Source organism: Columba livia, chromosome 1 (assembly GCF_036013475.1).
Source record: "Columba livia isolate bColLiv1 breed racing homer chromosome 1, bColLiv1.pat.W.v2, whole genome shotgun sequence".
Classification (NCBI taxonomy): Eukaryota; Metazoa; Chordata; class Aves; order Columbiformes; family Columbidae; genus Columba; species Columba livia.
Window position 1 is genome coordinate 98,422,174 of NC_088602.1, and position 20,326 is coordinate 98,442,499.

A 20,326-nucleotide genomic window follows, 5' to 3' on the forward strand; every position below is an offset into this window, starting at 1 on the left:
CACTTTTCCACTTCTGTGGCTACCAGACCACTGTTTAAAATACTGAGTTGAGCACCCAAAAGTATTCTTTCCGTTTTCTTGCCAGACTTTTACATGAATGTTTACATGCTGTCTCCTTAGTTATTGCTTCCTACTTGCATTTCTTTCCTTGTTGTGTTCCAGCTGCAGCACCCTCCCTGAGCACAGTAGAGGAGCAGGCAATGAGGGGATGCTGACTAATTCAGAGAGCTTAGATAATTAGCTTAGACAAGATCCCTAAGTTTTTTATGACAAATGTTGAATAATCCCTATGCTGCGTGCTTGTGGGACAGGCATTCAGCAGGTGCAAACAGAGTGGCAGATCTCAAATGTAACCCAGGAACCATGGGAGGACATGGTGGTTTTGGAGTCCAGTGAAGACAGGAGGGCTTGGTTCCCTTAATCCTGAGTCTAGGGTGACAAGCTAACCTTGTATTAGTAGCATAAAGTGACATGAACTTTCATTGGCTCTTGCATCCCCTGGAACACTAATTTTGCTGGAATACAGCTGTGCTTGATTAACTTTTTTTTAATGTTGCATAAAGGGAAATTAAATTGTTTCCTATTTTAACTGAAATTAAGGAATCCTTTGCTCTCAGTGAAAGAAGAGGTTGCCAAATGTAGTCTCTCCACTACTACAGAACAAGATTGTCACCCTTCAGTTTTTAAATGAATTCATTTATTGTGTTTGTTGCAGTGCTGCCAAGAGTTTTGCAACCCTGTTTGTGAATGTGGATGTCACTTCTGAACCCCATGAGGTCTCTGCCCTTTGGTTTTTGTGGTACGTGAAGCAGTGTGGGGGCACAACAAGGATATTCTCAACAACCAATGGAGGGCAGGTACTGTCAGCCATCACCTGTGACTTGTGACAGGCCCTCTTTTAACTTCATTCTTCTGTTTGTTTATTTTAGTTCAGAGGGCCAACTGGGACACCCATGATTTTGAGCCAGTAGCACACTGATAACTAGTTCTGCTCATTTACATGTTAATCTGGATCTTGCAAAACTAGCGTTGAAGGCTATTCCTCTGCTGAAGGCATCAGCCCAGGGATCAGTAGATTTGTATCAGTTCCTGACTCTGACTTCATTTTAGGTTCTGGTTAGAACACATACTTTGCTTACCAACACTCTATGTTTATTTCTGTTATGAGGCTGAAGTAAGCCTTACCACTTCATGGAGATGGCAATGCTAGCTGTAAAAGTGTGTAGAGTGCTTCAAAATAATGCTGAATATGTAGCCCAGAGCTGGTTTCCCAAACATGCAAGCTTCCATAGATTAAAACTGTTAAGATTTTAAAATCAGTCAGAAGAAAATTAACACCCCTGCTTAAATATGGTATTGCTCTAAAATGTTTGAAATGCTTCTGCATTTCAGTGCAGTAAAGACTGTTAACGGTCTTCTATTTGAGAATGCAAATTTTGCTAATTGTATTAGAAGTAATTATATTTTTAGAAATGCAAATTATTTAATCATGTAACTAAAAAATACAAAGACTACATTAAAACGTGTTAAAACAGATAAATATGCATAGATATAAATATTATAGATAATGTAATTGTAAATGCCTTGCATAATATATGCTTTCAATTCTGTGTTATAGTACAGGTGATTAGAGTTTAAGTTAGGTTAGATTACATACTGCAGGATGCATTTTTAGTGTAAGCTACATACCTTCTTAGAATCATAGAATCATTTTGGCTGGAAAAGCCCCTCAGGATCATTGAATCCAACTGTTAACCTAACAGTGGCACTAAACCATGTCCCTAAGAGTCTCATCTGTACATCTTTAAACACCTCACTAGATACTCCTTCTAGCCCTTGTCGATGGGCATCACGTTTGCCAGCCTCCAGTCAACTGAGACCTCCCCACTTTGCCAGCACTGCTGATAAAGGATGGGAAGTGGCTTGGTGAGCACCTTCACCAGCTTGCTCAGTACCTTTGGATGGATCCCATCTGGCCCCATAGACCCGTGCGTGTCTAAGTGGTGTAGTAGGTTGCTAACCATTTCCCCTGGGATTATTGGTGCTTCATTCTGCTGCCAGTCCCTGTCTTCCAGCTCAGGGGGCTGGGTACCTGGAGCACAACTGGTCTGACTATTAAAGACTGAAGCAAAGGCAGCATTAAGTACCTCAACCTTTTCCTCATCTTCTGTCACTATGTTTCCTCCCACATCTACCAGAGGGTGGAGATTCTCCTTAGCCCTCCTTTTGTTGCTGATGTATTTATAGAGCATTTTATTGTTTCCTTTTGCAGCAGTAGCCAGGCTCAGGTCTGGTTGGGCTATGGCCATTCTAGTTTCCTCCCAGCACAGCTTCACGGCATCCTTGTAGTCCTCTTGAGTTGCCTGCCCCTTCTGCCAGAGGTTATAAATTCTTTTATTCTCAAGTTCCAGCCAAAGGTCGCTATTCAGACAAGCCGATCTTCTACCCCACCAGCTTGTCTTTCAGCACACAGCGACAGCCTGCTCCTGCGCCTTTAAGATTCCGTCTTATAGCTTGTTATTTATTATGAGGATGAGGGCTCCTACTTCTGATGCACAGACTTCTGCAGGGATAAGAGTGAACTCAGAGAAACGTTTAGAAGTTTAAGCACTTTCCAGAAGTCTTGCTGACTCACATTTTAACAAAGTTCATCAGTCTTACTTGGAAAACATATATCACAGTCTGTGCAATCCATTTGGAGACCACATGAGCAGGGATTTTCTCCTGAGGTTACAGATACTTCTACTTTTGGCTGGTGGTCAAATACAGGAAGTTTTTGAAGAGTTCACTAAAAGAGGAAGGAATGTGAATATGTTTTCCAAGTGAGAGTGATGAACTTTCCTGAAATGGTTTGATAACAACAGAAGAATGGGATTTGTTTTGATTGCCAAGCAAAATGTTTGCCATGATACATGCTTCACAAGCACCGCTCTGTTGATTGTGCTTTGCCAAGTTGTCCTTTTCTCTGTTTCAGGAGAGGAAGTTTGTTGGAGGCTCTGGCCAGATCAGTGAGAAAATAATGGAGCGCCTGGGAGGCCGGGTGAAGCTGAGGAAGCCAGTTGTGCGCATCGACCAGTCGAGTGAACGTGTTGTAGTGGGAACCTTAGATAATGAATTATATGAGGTAATGAAACCTCTAACACTAAGCAGTTGTTTATTCTGGCATGTCTAGAAAATGTTTAGCTTTTCCTTTCTGACTTCTCCAAAACCCTGTACAACAATGTAGCAGAGATTAAAGTGACTTGTGACAGAAAGTCACACTTTCTTATTGTCCCCAAGTAATAGCAATGATAGAGCTTTAAAGTGATGCCTGAAAAGCAAAGTGCATATTTGAACTTTTCCTTCACTAACATATCTTCTAGTATTCAGTAACCTTCTGAATTAAAGGATAGTTGTAAGATGAACAGAAAAATGTAGCTTAGTAGTAAACTCTCTGTGAAAAACACTTCAGACTTTGCTTCCAGGTTGTAACAGAGGAGTCCAGATGGAAGAGAGACTGAGGGACTCTCGTAACATGGAAAATCTTTCCACTGGCTTTTTTTCAAGTGCTGGGGAAAGACCAGGTGCCCATCATTGGAACAGATGGCTGTTTATATAATGCTTGTTTGTTGTTTAAAAACCAGGATTTTGTGAGGTTTCACTTTTGCAATTCTTATGCTAAATGCCAAAATTGCTTCAGAAGATACACCCTGCAGCTTCCTCAGATGTCTGCCAAGATCATTAGAGCAATATACTTAGGATGAAGTAGCAGAGAATGCGTTTGGCTTATATGTAATTTCTTTTCCAGGCCAAATATGTGATCAGTGCCATTCCCCCAGCTCTTTGTTTGAAGATTCATTTCAACCCACCTTTGCCTCCAGCGAGAAACCAGCTCATCAACCGAATCCCCATGGGCTCAGTCATCAAGTGCATTGTGTACTATAAGGAAACTTTTTGGAGGAAGAAGGGTATTGTGTTTTAATTGAATTGTATAGTAGTGACAGAGAGAGGGAAGAGGGTACATGGTAATGGAGCAGACTTTGTATTTGGAGGATGCTGGACCTTAGAAGGAGACTTGGTACACTGCTATGCCATTTTTGCCTTTCCCTGTTTGAAAAACTTGAGAGATCGGTTGGGAAGAGGGGGTGGATGGGGGAATAAAAAGGAGTTAGGCATGAAGGTGGAACTCATGCCTCTTGCTTGTTGCTTTGTTTTTTCTTTGTTGTCCTCTCCTTTTCCTTTGGTGGCACCTGGGTGTGAGATAAGTCTCTTCCACTTGAACAGTAATGTAAAGATGCAAGTGATATGTGATGAAAAGGGGTTTTATCCCATCAGTTATCAGCCAGTGGAAGTTCTGCCTTCTGGATGCACTGGGCAGGGTTAATTGGAGTTGTCTCCACATAGATACCAACAGCTGGGATAGTCATCCTGGACTCCCTTTACATCATGATTGCTCAGATTTCTTTTAGAACTTTCTGAAAATATGACAAACTGCAATGTAATAGCACCCATTTCTCATTATGGGTTATAATGAGTCCAAATCTGTGTTTGTCTACAAATCTCACCCAGTCTCCACCTCTGTTAATTATTTTAAGAGTTCTGGATTGTGGCTGTTTGGTTTGGAATGGACTGGAAAGAGGTAACTTCCTTTTCCTGGTAGAACCCACAGTTTGTGTACTGTGCCTTGCTAACACCATTGTTGTTTTAAGAACATTTTGTTTTCCTCAAACTCTTATTTTAAAAACATTTGTGTTTTCAAAACAATGTACTGATGTCTCCTCCTATGTCTGACATAAATGTCATATGTGGAAACGATTGTGCTAGAGTCGCTTGAACATCTTCAGTATCTGAGAGCAGTCTGTTTCTGTGCAATTAATAATTACCTTCCTAATCAGGTTGAAGAATAATTTATTTTTCTATCATGAATTTGACATCAGGAGATTCCTTGATTGTCCTGCTGGTTTAAAGATGCTTGAAAAAGATTGCTAATTGTCAGAACATCTCAGACCCAAACTTTCTCTTCCAGTGGAATCTCGCACTTCTCTGACTCAAGGCAACACTACACTACACTGCCTTGCAGATCAGCAAGGGAGCAGCACACTAGTCTTTGTCACTCGATGGGGATCACTTTACTTTTTTCTTTGTTTTCCTTCCATTTGTTTTCATATCTCGTTGTGTTAGAATCATAAAATCGGAGGATAGAGACTGGGTGGGATCTCTGGATGTCATCTAGTCCCATACCTTGCTCAAAGCAGGGTGAATTTAGATCAGGTTGTTTAGGGCTTTCTCCAGTCAAGTTCTGAGTATTTCACAACTTCTTGTCAACTTGTTCCTGTGTTTGGATATGTATATCTTCACTTCTTTTCCACCTTGTGGTTAACAGGGTATTGTGGTACCATGATAATTGAAGATGAGGATGCTGCTATTGGTTTAACACTTGACGATACTAAGCCTGATGGCAGCTTTCCTGCCATAATAGGGTAAGAGACAAAGAAGGTGTCTAGTTAATGCCTTTTTAGTTTGTCTTAGAGGCAACAATTGAAATAAAACCTGCTACCTTTGAAGGGAAATACTTTAAAATATTTAGAGAGTTGAGTTTATCAGTGTGTGGTGAATATGTTTGATTTTTTATTTTTAAAAAAACATCTCTGATTTAATTGCTAATTTTAAAAAATGAAATTCTGTAGTTCTTTTTCTCATGGTCATATTTTGCCTTTTCATGAGGCAAAGTACAAAATTGGAGAAGAGGAAAGGATGTAGAAGAAAAAAGGGGGTGGTTACAGAAGTTTAAAGTTTTCTCCAGATATTTTGCCTCCAAAAAATTTGTCTTCTAGAATTATACTTTGTTCTGTCCTGTTTTTGTTTGTTTGTTTGTTTGTTTGTTTTTTGTTCTGTTGCTGTTGTTTTGTTTTGTTTGAATATGATCAGTCTTAGAAAGTTTATTTAACAATAATTTACAGTTCAATCCTAGGCTTCATCACATGTTGCTATATGCCTATATGCACTGCTGTATAAAATTAAGGTCATTGGGAAATAGCTCATACAAATATTTTAACCTGAATCTCAAAGTGGTTCCTTTCATGGTGAGTTCTGCAAGCAGCAGGCGGATCATATAACATTATGCAGGGAGATTAAATGGATATTTTGGATAGAGATAATACTATGAATCACAGCACCCCATCATAAGGTATTGGCATTTTAAATAATGCAGGAAATGTAGTAACATAATGGAAGTAAATTGTTTGTGGTCTTCCTACAGCTTCATTCTTGCTCGAAAATGTAGAAGACTGACAGGTCTCACAAAAGAAGAAAGGTAGGTACAATCACAGGGGATCTGCATGGAATTCAAGTAAAATGTCTGTTACAAATCACCAGAGTAGGAAAAATATGCACTGATTTGAAGGAAGTTGTCTGTAACTTTGCAACAGTAGGAGGACACGTCACTTTAAGCAAGAAGATCTCTTAGGTGTTTTTGGATGAAGACCCCACAGAATTGCTCCCATCAGGCAGCAGATGTGGCAGCTAGCCCCTGCCCTTTGGACGCTCTCAGGGCCCGGTTCTCATTTTCCAGCTGGCCTACTCTGATTATATGTCACTTTTGCAAAAGAACTGCTCTAAGCTGCTAATTATAAAACCAATGTAAACATTCTGCTGCCCTTCCTGGAAAGCATTCAGGGCCACCCTCGTCTGTACCCACTGCTGCCTCTCTGGCTTCCTGTGAGTGCACTGAGCTCTTTGAAAACTTATAAGAAAGACAGTTTTGGCCTCTGAGCTTGATTTTCTTTATTTCCTAGTCACCCTGGAGGGTCCTTTCAGTGTCTGTAACACAGTGTAACCTTGGGGCTGCTGTAGCTGCCATGAATGAGAGCTTTGCATCACAAAGAGGTCGGAGAGCTGCCTCCAGCTCTCCGCCCTCAGTAAAGGGAAAAAAAATGCCTTTCAGGGACAGATGAAGCTTGTTTTTACTGTCTTGTTGAACCAAATCTATGCATACAGTAGTGCTCTTCTGTTTATTATTAAAATAGAGTTTACAAAGTAATGAATTTTTTCCATCACGCTGCTTCACAGTATCTGATCAAATTAAAGCTACAAGTAGAGAGTGTGGATATGAGGAGAGCCTTATTTTGACATGGAGAAAACATAATTGTTTTTAAAGCATGTCACAAGGAATACTGTGTCCAAGTAAACATTTTCACAGTAATAGCTAGTTCAACTGTAGAAGGTGCAGTCATCTCAGATTAGCTTTGCAGGTAGTCTAGCAGTCTGTGGATAATGGGTCTAACTGGGGTTGTTAACGTCCAAGTCTTTTCAAATGACAGCCTGGTACCACAGAGCACTTTTAAATTTGGCAGGAATGGACAAGTCAGCCTTTTCCTCAGCACCTAAGCTTCAAGATAGACCCCCAGCAGGTGGTTGATGATAAAAGTAGTGTAGGTATTCTGAAATCCAGTGTGCCCAGCATTTTAAGCCGTCATAAACACCAAATGGTATCTTGCACTGTGTGTCAATACGCTAGATACAGCTGAGCATTTGCAGTATTTCAGCTTCTGTTTCTGTGAAATGAAGGGCTGTACTGGTAGTTTGCAGGGCACTATGAAGGAAAGGTTGCTTTCCCCTGGACATTAATGTCATTAGCACAATTATCTGATTCTGCTGCTGACTATGGACAAGCTGTAAACAGAAGGATTTTGAACTTTTGTCTTTTGAAGAATGAACCTTAGACTAGGAAGGACTTCGCAGCTATGAAATACGCTTGGGTTGGTACCTGATAGAGGTACGCTGGTGCAGAGGTGCCTCTTCTCAAGTCCTGGTTACAGTCGACCAAGGCAGGAGCCCACTGGGCTGCCTTGCAGCTCCTGTCCTGCACATGAGCACAAGTCTCCTTCCAGTGGAAATCACGGTCCAGTAGAAGGCAGAGCATGAACCTGGACCTTCTCCCAGGGTACACTCAGGGTGCGACTAGTTTGTGTTGTTTAGATGAGGGCTATGGTGTTTGCAGGGAGGCATCTCTTCTGAGGACAGGCTTCTTGTGGCACCCTACAGAGGATGCATCTTGCTGAGATGCTGTGCTCACCTATCAACACAAGCTGGGCTTTCCCTCTATCATGTTTATGGCTGGGTAAGGTTTTCGGTAATGCTTGGACATTAAGAGTAGGATGTAGAGCCCATGGCAGCTATCCTAAATCATGGCTGAGAACAGCAGTTGTGGGAGGGGATGGAAACCATTTTACTGAGGCCAGACTGAAGGGAGAAAAACTCACTGCTGCCTTCCAGCTGGTCTTCCCAGGCCAGGTGCCAATGAGCAATTATTGTGGTTAGACTGTGCCCTACCCTTCACAGCTGTGCAACGAAGGTGGTGGCATCACACACTGCTGTGGAATAAGAGGCCAGCGAGAAGAGCTGAGTGTCTGCGTGTTTGCTGCTTCCACACTGGGCACAGTGTAACTCTTAACAGGACCCTACCTAGGTATCTCCAGGCATAACATTCCTCTTATTTAGTGCTGGTAGCAATTTCACAGCTGAGTTCAAAACCAAGTAATAAGGATTTTACTCACTGCACATTCCATATGTTTCGTGCTAGCATTAGCACGAAATCCTTAAATAAGTATTTATTTAAATTGTTCTAGGACAAAAAGTGCAGATATTGCACAGAGACTAGCTCATCTTCAAGGATTATTCTTCTTAGGGAGAATGACCTCAGGATAGATTAATGTTGGTACAATTAAGTCCTTTAGAAACTGCATTTCTGTTTATTTTTTTTTTTTCCTGTCAAATGCTACCTATTATTGATGAATAGTTCCTTACAAGGTCAAAGTTTCTTGAGTCTGAAGATGCCCTTGACCTGAAGCTTAATGTTTTCTTTTGCACAACTATCTTTATCTGTATTTGCAATGTGGTTAGCAAACAGCAGTGAACTTGTACCTTCTTGGAGCCCTGGAGCTGGCTGTACATGAGAATCCCTACCAGCCTCTGGTATACCATTCCCAGGCTCCCTGAAGGGCAGGTCACATGTGGAGAAAGGGCAGAGCACAGGCTTTCCTCATCCCCTTTCTTATAACACTCTTTGAGTTCAGCTGCTTGTGAGTATAGCTGAGTTGCTTCATACAGCAGTATAGATGTGGTTTCCTCATATGCTTATATAGCTTGACGTGTAGCTCAGATAGTTAGAGACCTGAGACAGCTGTATTTCTGTGCTCAGCATGGCTTTCTGTGGAGCATAGGATTTTCTTCCAGAAGTAAATGTCTTTCCAGAGTTGTGTTTGCAGGTTTGTTTTTCACAATTGTTAACTATTATTTAATCTTGATCTTCTTGTGTTTGGGAATTGGTGCAGTGTGGCCAACAGTAAACAGTAAGACCCAGAAGCTTTTAGGAACAAACTTACTCGTACTTGGAGTTTGCTACAGAATGAAGTATATTCATGGATTTATGGACTCATAAACTAAAACAGGAGGAAATTTTATAGGTACAGAAATAAAGTACTGATTTCCTGAGGGCCTCAGGCTATCAGTACCTGGATCTTTGTAGGAACAAACTGTAAGTTAGACTATATGTCAAGACAAAAGAAGTGCAATGTCTTACTAGTTTCTTTTCCTGACAGCCTAGAGAACCTTTGGATAATATATGAATTTGGGCTGCTAGACATATCTTAAGGGAACAGCTTGCATAGCTGCTGATAAAACCAGCACTTATGCAGCACAGGAGTGTGAGTGAGTTATTTCTAGTGATCCAGAGGCTGAGCAATTAGGATAGATCCCAAAAAGCTGGAACCTCAAGTTCATACAGATATTAATACTTTTTCTTTTGCAATTAGGTCATACTAGAGGTGGTTTGTTTTCTCTTTCATTACACAGAAGTTTTACATTGCTTTTCTCTTGCAGGAAGACGAGGCTATGTGAGCTCTATGCAAAAGTTCTTGGATCAGAGGAAGCTTTACATGTAAGCACACAATCTGAGCCATGGTTTCTCTTGTCACATTGGTTGAACTGGGGAAGGGCAGAATGAAACTGGGATGCTGCCATGCTCCAGCACAGCGCTGCGTAGTGTTTTGGAAAAGGTACCTGCTACGGGAGCACTTGTTGCCCTCTGTAGAGAAGTAGAGATGAGGTTATGTCATATCTTGTTTGTGTTTGACACTGAGGATAAGAACAAGCTTATGAAATGGTTAAAAGACAGATACGTTCTTGTCCAGAATCATGTATGGTGTTCACAATGTTTGCCACTATACATCTCGACTGTTTTCAGCTGTGACAGGTTTGCCTGTTCCCCTCGGTCTGGTAGAGCATAATGATTCTTCTCTATTACTAGTTGCTAGGATCCACTGCTGCATGTGGTTTCTTTTTTCCTTTCACTTGCCTTCTCTTCCCTGTAATGGTAAATAACTGACAGGATTTGTGTGATCGCACACTTAGTTTATGTGATCAATGCCCTTTGTCCTTTAAGGTCAATTTTATGCAAGTCGAATTTATAGACAGCATCTTTTGAAATGACATCTTTTAAAACACAACAACATTGTATGCAGAACCATGCAAGTGCCATATGTTGCATTTTTAACAGTATATATTTGTGTCCAATGTACATATTACAAGTACTATACCCGTGTACACTAGAGGTTAATTTTGTTTTAAATGGCTCAAAACTTAAATTTGTGCTTAAAGCATAAGCTTACATTGACAAATTAAGAGGATTATGTTCTACAGTGGCCAGATTATCTATTTTTTTTTAAAATAGCTAGCAGTGTCTAAAATTAAGGCTTATTGTGTTGCATCCATGCTGCATTAAGAGGCTTGTTAAATGTGTCAGAGGCTTGTTAAATGTGTCAGACATTGACATGAAACAAATCATATGCTATTCTCCTCTGCTGTCTCCTCAGTCCTTTTATTAGCTTCCTCAGGACTTTGTCCTTTCCTTCAGTGAATTAATCTCTGTTTTACAGCCAGTGCATTATGAAGAGAAGAACTGGTGTGAAGAGCAGTATTCTGGGGGTTGCTACACAGCCTACTTCCCACCAGGCATAATGACTCAGTATGGAAGGTACAGTGTCTATTTATAGTGGGCTTTGGAGTAGTAAGATAAGACCAAGTTAACAAATATCCTCAGAAAGGGTCATAAATCCTCTGTCAGTGTTCACTTTATACCTTTAAGATCACTGGGGAATATTTTAAACAGATATTATAGCCTTCCACTTGTCTCAGTTGGACATTATGATGGATGAGTACAGTATCATTAGGGGTTTTTAGTCACCTTTATTATTCAGTGAATGCATCTGAATAGGTTTTTTGAAGGAAGTTGGAAGGTTTTCACAACCTGTTTACAATACTGGCTTCGAGTATTTGAGGTTGATGTTACTGTTTCTGGTACATCTTTAGCTGGTATTTTATAAATACTGGGAAGAGAGTTAATTCCTGCCAACCTTGACAGTAATGAGTGATTTCTCTGGCCTGTTCCTTTCCTTTTGGCAGTACAGTCTTAATACATTAATCAGTGTGCCATTGTATACAATCCTCTCTGACACAAGTTTTTGCATGAAAATAAGATTTACCAAAAAGAAAAAGACTTATTGGCCAGACAAGTTATTGGATTCAGAAACATAGTTTTTAATGTGGTGGAATAGCCCTGTTTTTGAAGTATAAGCTTTCATAATTTAAAAATAACTTGGAACAATAAAGCGGCTGTAATGAAGAGCATATGGAGGCCCTGCTTTTAAAAATAATTTTAATTATAATTATTGCAAATTCTGGCAAGAATAGAGTAATTTTTTTTAAATTATTTTCAAAAAATTGTTTATTACTTTAGATATCATGGGGATGTATTTCAGAATGCTACACTATGCCAGTAATGCCTAGCATTGGTATTTATCACACTGTCTGAAACTGAGATACAGTAGGTCTCATCTCAAGCTGATTGTCCGTCATACCTATGAGCACTAGATTCACTACCAGAAATAACATTGAAGGAATTGCAGTGTAAATTTTTAGAAAATATGATGCAGACTCCCTGTCCAGCTCAGCTAACCCGAAGTTACTATGTTTAAGTGCTCACTGTTATTTAAAACACTTCTATTCTAACATTAACCCAAGGATCCAAATTCTCTTTTCTGATATGGCTGATGTGACTTACTGCTTGTCCCCCTCCAGGATTATTCGGGAGCCTGTCGGCAGGATCTATTTTGCTGGCACAGAGACAGCCACGGAGTGGAGCGGGTACATGGAGGGAGCTATACAGGCTGGAGAAAGAGCAGCCAGAGAGGTACGGGTACAAGCCCAAAACAGGGCACTGTCAAATATCTTGTGGAAAATGGAAGATCTTTTGGTTGGTGGTGAGATGGGAACTGAATGTTGACACCTTCAGGTGTTCTGAAATCTTGATGCAAATCCCTGCAAAGGAGATATACTTCAAAAAGGGTGAAGGATTTGCATTTAGATTTGGAATGCTTAGGACAGACTTGGGCTATTTCATCAAACTTTTCTCTGTTTCCAGGAATGAAATCCTTTCTTCTTTAACAGAAATCCTGAATTCTCACGTAGTCATTTTTTCTCCCAATTGAGCCCTTTGTTAGTCATCATATTGAGAGATCATGACCATTAGCCTCACTTCAAACAGCTCAGTTCTGCATCTCTGCAGACCAAGCCAGTCCCTTCCTCAGCTGTTTCCAACACCATTGACACAGTGACATACCATTGAGGCAGCCTTGCATAAAGTCATTACACAAGGACTTAAGTATTTTGCTTCTGAAAAAAAATGGCAAATTTCTCAAATTTTTTCAGGAAAATTATGATTTATGAAGCAGCAAAAGGAATGTCACCTTTGTTCTATGAGGTGAAGGGAACCTTCCAGCTAAGAACTACAGTAATTAAACAGAAATTGGCCTGGAAGGGATCTGGAGATTCCACACCCTTCCCCCAAAATACAGGGATCAACTGTTCCTAAACTGTCCCATTTGTGAAGCGTGTACCTAAGCTGGTCCTGAAAACCTCCAGAGGTATGACATTACAGCAGAACCTCCATAGGCCTCAGCAGGGAAGTTGGCAAGCGAGCTTGATTCATAAAAAATCTACTGTTTCCCTTTTCTCACTTACTTGTGAAAGGAAAATACGATTAAAATCCAATGTGAGTGTGTTTCTCACTTTCCTGTATTGAAAAGTTGACAGGGTCTGTGAAAATAAAAACCCATCATAAAAGGTGACAAATCTTGCTAAATCTACAAGTACCTGAAATAGGAAAAACATTAATATCACCACCTCAATTTTATTTTACTGTAGACATAGTTAATCTTGCTGTCTTTCATGACTATCATTTCAGATAATCTTTCCTATCCTACTAATCTCTGATATCTTTGATACTTTGAATAGTTACTTTTCCATTGCAAAGGGTTGTGGTTTTTTTTGACTTGCTTTTCTCTGGCTGAAAGTGGTGGTCTGTCATCACTCACAGGATTCTGTTCATCTTCCAGCACCATGGTAGAATCTGCAAACCAAGCTACTCCTGGCTATACAGCTTGCCCATGCAGCAGCCAGTTTATGCACACCTTGGTTTGCCATGAGTGTATACTTACCTCCTAGTCAAAATCATATTACCCTGTTCCAATAGGACTACTCAAGTTCTGGTATCTCACATGGACTAAGAAGTGAGAGGTTTTTCTCGTACTATTTCTACTTTCCACTAGGATGAAGGTCTTATTAAATATCAGGCCCCCCACAAATGAGTTGTAAAAAGGTCAAGTTTTCTTTAGAATTTGAATACACAGAGATTTATGTAGTCAATTGTTACCTTCGTCATACCATTTAAAAACAAAAATTGAAGCAAGCTCTTTTTCCCTTTCAGTGGTACTTACTAGAAAAATGTTATATATTTTCAGGTACTGTTCGCTATGAGGAAAATCCCAGACAGTGAAATTTGGAAGCCAGAACCTGAATCAATTGTAAGTCTTTCTGTAGATTAAATGGATTTTTTTTTTCTGTTTTTCTGATGAGATTAAATTTTGTTGTCCGTTTTTATTTAGGTTCACTAAAGCAAAAGCACAATAAACTTTTCCTTACCAAAACTGTCTTCCCTAAACAGGAATATGACAGAAATTCAGAAAAGGCACCTATCTGACAACTCTGTAACATAGGGTCAGAGGGAACTGCACTTTTTCACTGGGCTATGAATCCTTTCTGTGTGCCTCTTCCTCTTCCCCTTAACTGAGCAGAAAAATTTGATACACTCTGCTTTTTCACAGCATGAACTGCTTCAACCCAGTTCAGTTTCTACTTCAAGAATCTCTTGATTTACATCCTACCTCTCACACTGGAGATGTTATATTGATAATGGCTGTTCTCCCTGCAGGATGTTCCAGCTTTGCCCATCACTACAACCTTCTGGGAAAGGAACTTGCCATCTGTGCCAGGATTGCTAAAGCTGATTGGATTTTCCACTTTCTTTACTTCTGTGGCTGTGGCAGGATTATTTGCCTACAAAAAGGGACTTCTGGCTCGAAACTGAAAAAGGTGCCAATGCAAAGCCTCACATTCAAGTGGGTTTCTTTTTTTTTAGTTTAGTTTTTGACATTTTCTTCCCAGATCAGGGCTGGAGAAGAGGAGAAAGCAGCAGAGAGAAAAGGCTGGAGGGGGGAGGTGAAGGAAGGTGATCCATATTCAAAAAGAACCCCTTGAATTCACACCTGCTTCTGGCATTAGCTCTTTTGTTGTTGAATTTCTAGGATACCCTGCCAAGCATTATCACCTTGAGGTTTTTATTAAGATCTCAGAACAGAAGTGACAAAATGCTTCTAGGAAGCCTGTTCTGATGTGAATTCCTGTTCTTTTTACACTTATATCTGAACCGGACCCTGAACTCCAGGTCTTCCCAAGCACTTACATATCCAGTTGCAAACAAAGGGTTTCTGCCTTCCTTTGTGTTAGACCAAGAAAAGAAATCCATAGATTAAAGAATAATTAAGTTGTTCACGTGAATTGCTGGTGAGGATCTTTTCAGTGTTTTTATTTTTCACCCACATGTCTAGAGCCCAGGCAGCACTTAAGGCACAAGTCAGGCTACCTTTTGAAGTGGGGGTCTAAATTTATCTGAGGTCTGCAAGTGTATCCATATGTTGCTAGCATTTCCAGTGGCATATTGGTCTTACAGTGAATTGAATGACAATGTTTTCACTGCCTTTGGCAATGGAGTTGAAATTTGGGTTTCCAGCTGTGTTCACACTGCCTGGAATGGCAGACCTCATGAGTTCAAGTAAAGTCCATCCCTGTGCAGGATCAGATCTCCTCTGCCTAGGAAACTGGCTCCAGACTAAAGCCAATGTGTGCAGCAGTATGGATGATCAGGCTGTTCGATCTGGGCGTGAACAGGAAACCTCATACTAACGTGTAGACACAGCATCTCAAACCTTTTTCACCCTGTCTGACACCCCTTTGCCTCCAAGGTCCTCTTTTAGCGCAGGGGAGACCTTATGGCCGTCTACAACTACCTGAAATGAGGTTGTAGCGTGAAGGGTGTTGGTCTCTTCTCCCAAGTAACAAGTGATATGATGAGAGGAGGTGGCTTCACATTGTGCCAGAGAAGGTTCAGACTGGATATTAGGAAAATTTCTTCACAGAAAGGATTGTTGTCAGGCATTGGCACAGGCTGCTCAGGGAAGTGGTGGAGTCGCCATCCCTGGAGGGGTTTAAAAGACTCATAGATAAGGTTCTTAGGGACATGGTTTAGTGACAGTGTTAGGTTAATGATTGGACTTGATGATCTTGAGGGTCTTTTCCAACCAAAATGATTCTATGATTCTAAGATATCAAGAGAGCAAATTAACCTCTGTCTATGCCAAGAAATTGTAAACCTGTGCATAAAAACCAACCAACCAGCCAACCAACCCTCTTTGATGTATGTTTTTAATCTCCTTCCTTTCTTTCATCTACTTAAATTTATACATTGAAAACCTTGAGGCTGTCTCTTTCCTGGTAGGGCACAATGGACTTGAAAATGTAGCATTAACATTAAAAAAAAACCCAACCAATCAACCAAAAAAACCCACCCAAAACTAAACCAAACCAAACCAAAAAAAAACAAACCAAACCAACCAACCAACAACAAAAAAACCCCACACGTGCCCCCCAACATTTGCTTCATGCTGAACACAGCTTAGCTGATTCAGAGCTTGTCTCTCCTAACAACCATATTGATGGGATTAGCACTTCCATATCTGCCTGCTGTGCTGTGTTGTACTGACTGTGCACTTTTGGTAAATAATTAAGGATATAAATGCTAGAGAGATCAAAGGAAAGCATGGATGGGATACTCACATGCAAGTGCTTCTGCCATCCCTAGCTTGGTGCCTTTAAAACCATGTAAAAAAAAAACCAAACAGAAAAGAATAAAAAACCAAACCAAAAATATCCAAAACAAAACAAAACAAAACCCCAAACAACCAAACAAATCAGCCACTAAAGCCTTAGATGCCTACTTGTCAACATCATGATACCTCGTTGTACGTATTTCTGCTGTTTTACATCTGCCCGACACAAAACGTGAAGCCCCAGGTATAACCGAAACAGCATTTGATGCACATGAAGCTTGAGAAAAGTTATATGTCTGGAATTTTTCTGAGACCATTTGTTGCCCTTCTTCCTTCAACCTGTGATGATTTATATATAAAAAGTTACATTGCAGTAATAAGCCATGGAGGGAAGTATAATAAGAGCATATTCAGCAACTGGTGTGAGCAGAGGGTGGAAAAACTGTATCACCAGTCTCAGGCAGACATTTTGGGTTAGCATCTGATTCTGCGTGTGCAGAGCTGCAATTCATTCTCCAAATAGTCCCAGGGAACTCCACTGAACTACTTATAAAGCTGTAATATTTGTGAGCAGCACAGAAGTTTCTGGCCCTTAGGTTTAATTCTCTTTAACTTGATGTGCCAGTTAAAAATCTTCTTGTAGCAGCAGCTTGAATTTTATCACAAATGAATATCCTCATAACAGCCTTTTAAAATTCATAGGGGAACTTTTCAGACATAAAGATCTTCAAGTCAGAAGAACAGTGCAGCAGTGTACATATGGCCTTTCTCATTGTGTCGCATAGAGCACTAATTGGCTGGGACATTTGCCTGCCACAGAGTGCTTCCACATGGTTCGCTTTCTGCGTGATTTATTTACTAAATGAATTAGGAACTGAAAGCTGAATGGAAACTGTGTGAGTTCAGAGATTTTGCAACCTTGACAGTTCTCAGGCCTGAAATAAACATAGCAACCTAAATTTGGGAAGACATTTTTAAAGTCTTGGCCCATTATTTCTAAGTGCCAGACAGTGAATACCTACTTAACATATAAAGAACTGCTGCATTTTCAGATGATTCCTCTGCCAAAACTGTTTGGAATTCAAGTCCTGCTTGTGCCCTAGAAATACTCTGCAGGTCTCTAAAGGGGAGCAGATCCGTTAGACCAATGAGGATAAATAGGTTTTATTCATGTCCAAAATGTCTCTTTCTCTTCTTTGCTCCTGAATCTGGCAAAGTTTTTTCCAGTCTAACAGGAAAATGTTGTGTGCCCATGGGCAGAAAATCCAAGGAGGAACAGAAGTTAGGTATAGTTAGAACTGAACTGAATAATAACCAAAGCTTTTATGAGATTGGCCAATTAAGAAAAAAACAGAAGTGTATATAGTTATAAAGCTTTCTTATTCTTAGTTTCAAAATTAAAAAAAAAAAAATCTGGAAAAAACACAAAAAGCATTTTTCATATTATTGTGCCACATCTAAAAGTAAGTGTGACTTCAAATTCCAAATTAAATTCAGATACCCTGAGATTTCTAGCCAAATCTGATGGTGCTGGGAAGTCTGAATAGCAACATTCGTTTTAACACTCAAAAGTCTCTGTCTTCTTCCTTCCAGACTGCCTAAGCATTTGTAATGCTTTGTCTTTACAGCTGTGTCTTGCTACTATTATGCTGTGGAGCTTGTCACCACTATGGGATTAAAAAGAAGGATTTGCTGCTGTTTTCTTGACATCTTCCACACAAAAGGAATATGTGGTGCTTTGTTTATGTGGATGCCAGTGTGATGAAAAAATGACGAACATAGGTAGAGAATCAAGTTGTTTCCCCATGGGCAGAGGGAACTGTGAGCACTGGCTTACATTTTAAAATTCCTTCATGCCAGCTCTTCAAAGAGAGGAATAGAGTCTGGTTTAACAGGTAACCAGTCATGCTATATTCTTAATTTATTAACATGTTTGATGACAAATCTGCTATCATGAAAGTTCCATCAGTTTGCCATCTTCATAAAACGTATTATAGGAACAATCATGGAAATAATTGTATTTGTCTCTTTCAAACTGATTTGTGTTATTATGTATATTTTGTAAGGCTCTTAAGAGTTTGGGAAAAAAGAAAAAAGAGGCTTGCTTGCTTGTACAACTGTATATTGTAAAGGATGTAGAGTCATGGCACAAAATTCTGTGTTAACCAAAGTACTTGAGAGCTAATTGTATGAACTACTTGATAACAACAAGGAAGTGAGCAACCTGAGGCAGCCCCTTGTCTTTCCTTGAACTAGTACCTTATTTTTTTTTTCTCAGTGGAGATCTTGATTCCAAATAGCACACCTGCTGTCAATAAAACAAAGACATTTAATCACAAGTGTATATCTAAGCCTTGTCTATCACTGGAACCCAAGACCTAGAAGAGAAGCTAGGGACTTCTATTAAAATAATCTTCCTTTGTCCTCAGTGAGACTATGGTTTCACTGAAAGAGACTTTACAGTAGTGCAGAAATTTAAAGATTTTTTTTTTCTTTTTTTTTGGAGACATGACAAAAAAAAAGGGTTTTTGAGGAAGAAGGAATTGTATGTCCTCCAAAATTACTTGGATGCAAAGAGGAGCCAGGATTAAATAACAACAGATCTGCCACTGCTCTCAGGCAAGAAGCCAACCCACTTAAATCACAGATTACAAATATTCCCAAATAAACATGACCCGTGATTAAATGGACTAACATTCCCTTTTACATTTTCCTCACCTTAAGATCACCTTGATCTTACAGTCTGTTCTTCAACAGAGATAAAAATGAGGTAGCCAAAGCTGTTTTACTTTCAAAGTGTCTCTAACAGTCAAATTGTTTAGGCATTGTCATAGACTGCCGCTTATAGCGTGTCTCCTGTGGTTGTGTACGGGTCAGTGTTCAGTGATGCCTGCCTCTGTGTTTCGGAAAAAAAAAGTAACTTCACTTTGCAGGAATATATATGCTGTGTGTGTAATGAATTTGTGCCTTTTATAACTGTAGCATTTTCTCAAGTGCCTCTGTGGTGACTGTCTCCCTTGGTTTCCTTCTTAAGTTCCCTTTTCCATAGTCTCTGCAGATATTTTTATCTGACAGCTGTGAACTTTTTTTAACCTTAATTAGAATCAATAAATATTGTCATGTCTCGTTTACTGTTTGAGGCTTTTCTTCTGCGGAAGCCCCTTTTGACTTGGTTGTGAGGGTGAGCATCACTTAGTAACACGACATTTCACATTTCATACCGAAGCCAGTGAGATACATTGAGCTTCTCTCAGTAAAGCCATCTCTGTAAAAAAGGAGAAGAAACCTGAATGAATTCCCAAAAGTGCCAAAAAACCCCAAACAATAAAAAACCAAACCAAAACAAACCCGAACACCAAAAAAATCAGAACACATTTGGCAATAATTCTTCCTGACTTACAGACAGACAACTGTCTTACAGCAGTAAAAATACTTTTTTAAGTTTAAGTAGATTTGGAGTGTTCCCATCATGAACGTACCCCTCTCACAGCACCTTGTTTACTACAGCACGTATGCGTAGGGACCCATTTTATAGCTGCTCATAAGAGTCAAGGGCAGGTGGTGTGTGGCTCTGACTGAATATGGGAAGAAACAGACTTTGTACCAAATACTATGTGGTGTAAACATAAAAAAAATCTAGAAGAAAAGACAAAAATCACTGGCTTCATCCATCAGCTCAGTGTCAGTGCTAGAGAGATAATGTAACCAAAGAACAAATTTGGCCTTGGGAGGGGACCTGTGTTTCACAAAAACAGTCTATGAATACTGGAAAAAGCGTAACCATTCATGTGAAAAACACATCAAAAGCATGCAGTGCTCTTTGTATAGGCTCGACTTTCAGTATTACTTACAAGTTATAAAGGAACACAACCACCATGAAAGCAAATATCCTCAACTAATCCTTCCTATGCTCTATAAAGCATCTGTCCCTAAGAAACATATCGGAACCAGCAAGGCACTTCACAGGCCCTCAGAGCAACTCACAAATGGTTACGAACCTTAAACATTGCTGCCTTGGGTCAGACTTGAACTACCTCTTGCCCTTTGTTCAGTCATATCCTGTGGCA

The 20,326-nt window shown here is 39.9% G+C and overlaps 2 protein-coding genes across 3 annotated transcripts in view; one reads left to right on the top strand and one right to left on the bottom strand.

Annotated features, from left to right (window-relative positions):
- The window catches only part of LOC102088179 (amine oxidase [flavin-containing] B), a 56,749-nt gene extending 37,359 nt beyond the window's left edge, over positions 1-19,390 (top strand). Inside the window, exons 6-16 of one of the 2 annotated variants that reach the window (XM_005501652.3) lie at positions 716-857; positions 2,975-3,124; positions 3,788-3,947; positions 5,363-5,459; positions 6,239-6,292; positions 9,859-9,916; positions 10,914-11,011; positions 12,115-12,226; positions 13,836-13,898; positions 14,306-14,492; positions 17,888-19,390. In XM_005501652.3, the coding sequence (XP_005501709.2) occupies positions 716-857; positions 2,975-3,124; positions 3,788-3,947; positions 5,363-5,459; positions 6,239-6,292; positions 9,859-9,916; positions 10,914-11,011; positions 12,115-12,226; positions 13,836-13,898; positions 14,306-14,461 (1,090 nt within the window). In that variant the 3' untranslated portion in view covers positions 14,462-14,492; positions 17,888-19,390. The remainder of the gene's footprint in view (positions 1-715; positions 858-2,974; positions 3,125-3,787; positions 3,948-5,362; positions 5,460-6,238; positions 6,293-9,858; positions 9,917-10,913; positions 11,012-12,114; positions 12,227-13,835; positions 13,899-14,305; positions 14,493-17,887) is intronic. The other variant, XM_005501653.3, reaches the window with a different exon arrangement.
- A 104-nt stretch (positions 19,391-19,494) lies between these two features.
- LOC102088495 (amine oxidase [flavin-containing] A) overlaps positions 19,495-20,326 on the bottom strand; it is a 50,163-nt gene continuing 49,331 nt past the window's right edge. Inside the window, exon 15 of the mRNA XM_065069843.1 lies at positions 19,495-19,524. Coding sequence (XP_064925915.1) covers positions 19,510-19,524 — 15 coding nt within the window. The 3' untranslated portion in view covers positions 19,495-19,509. The remainder of the gene's footprint in view (positions 19,525-20,326) is intronic.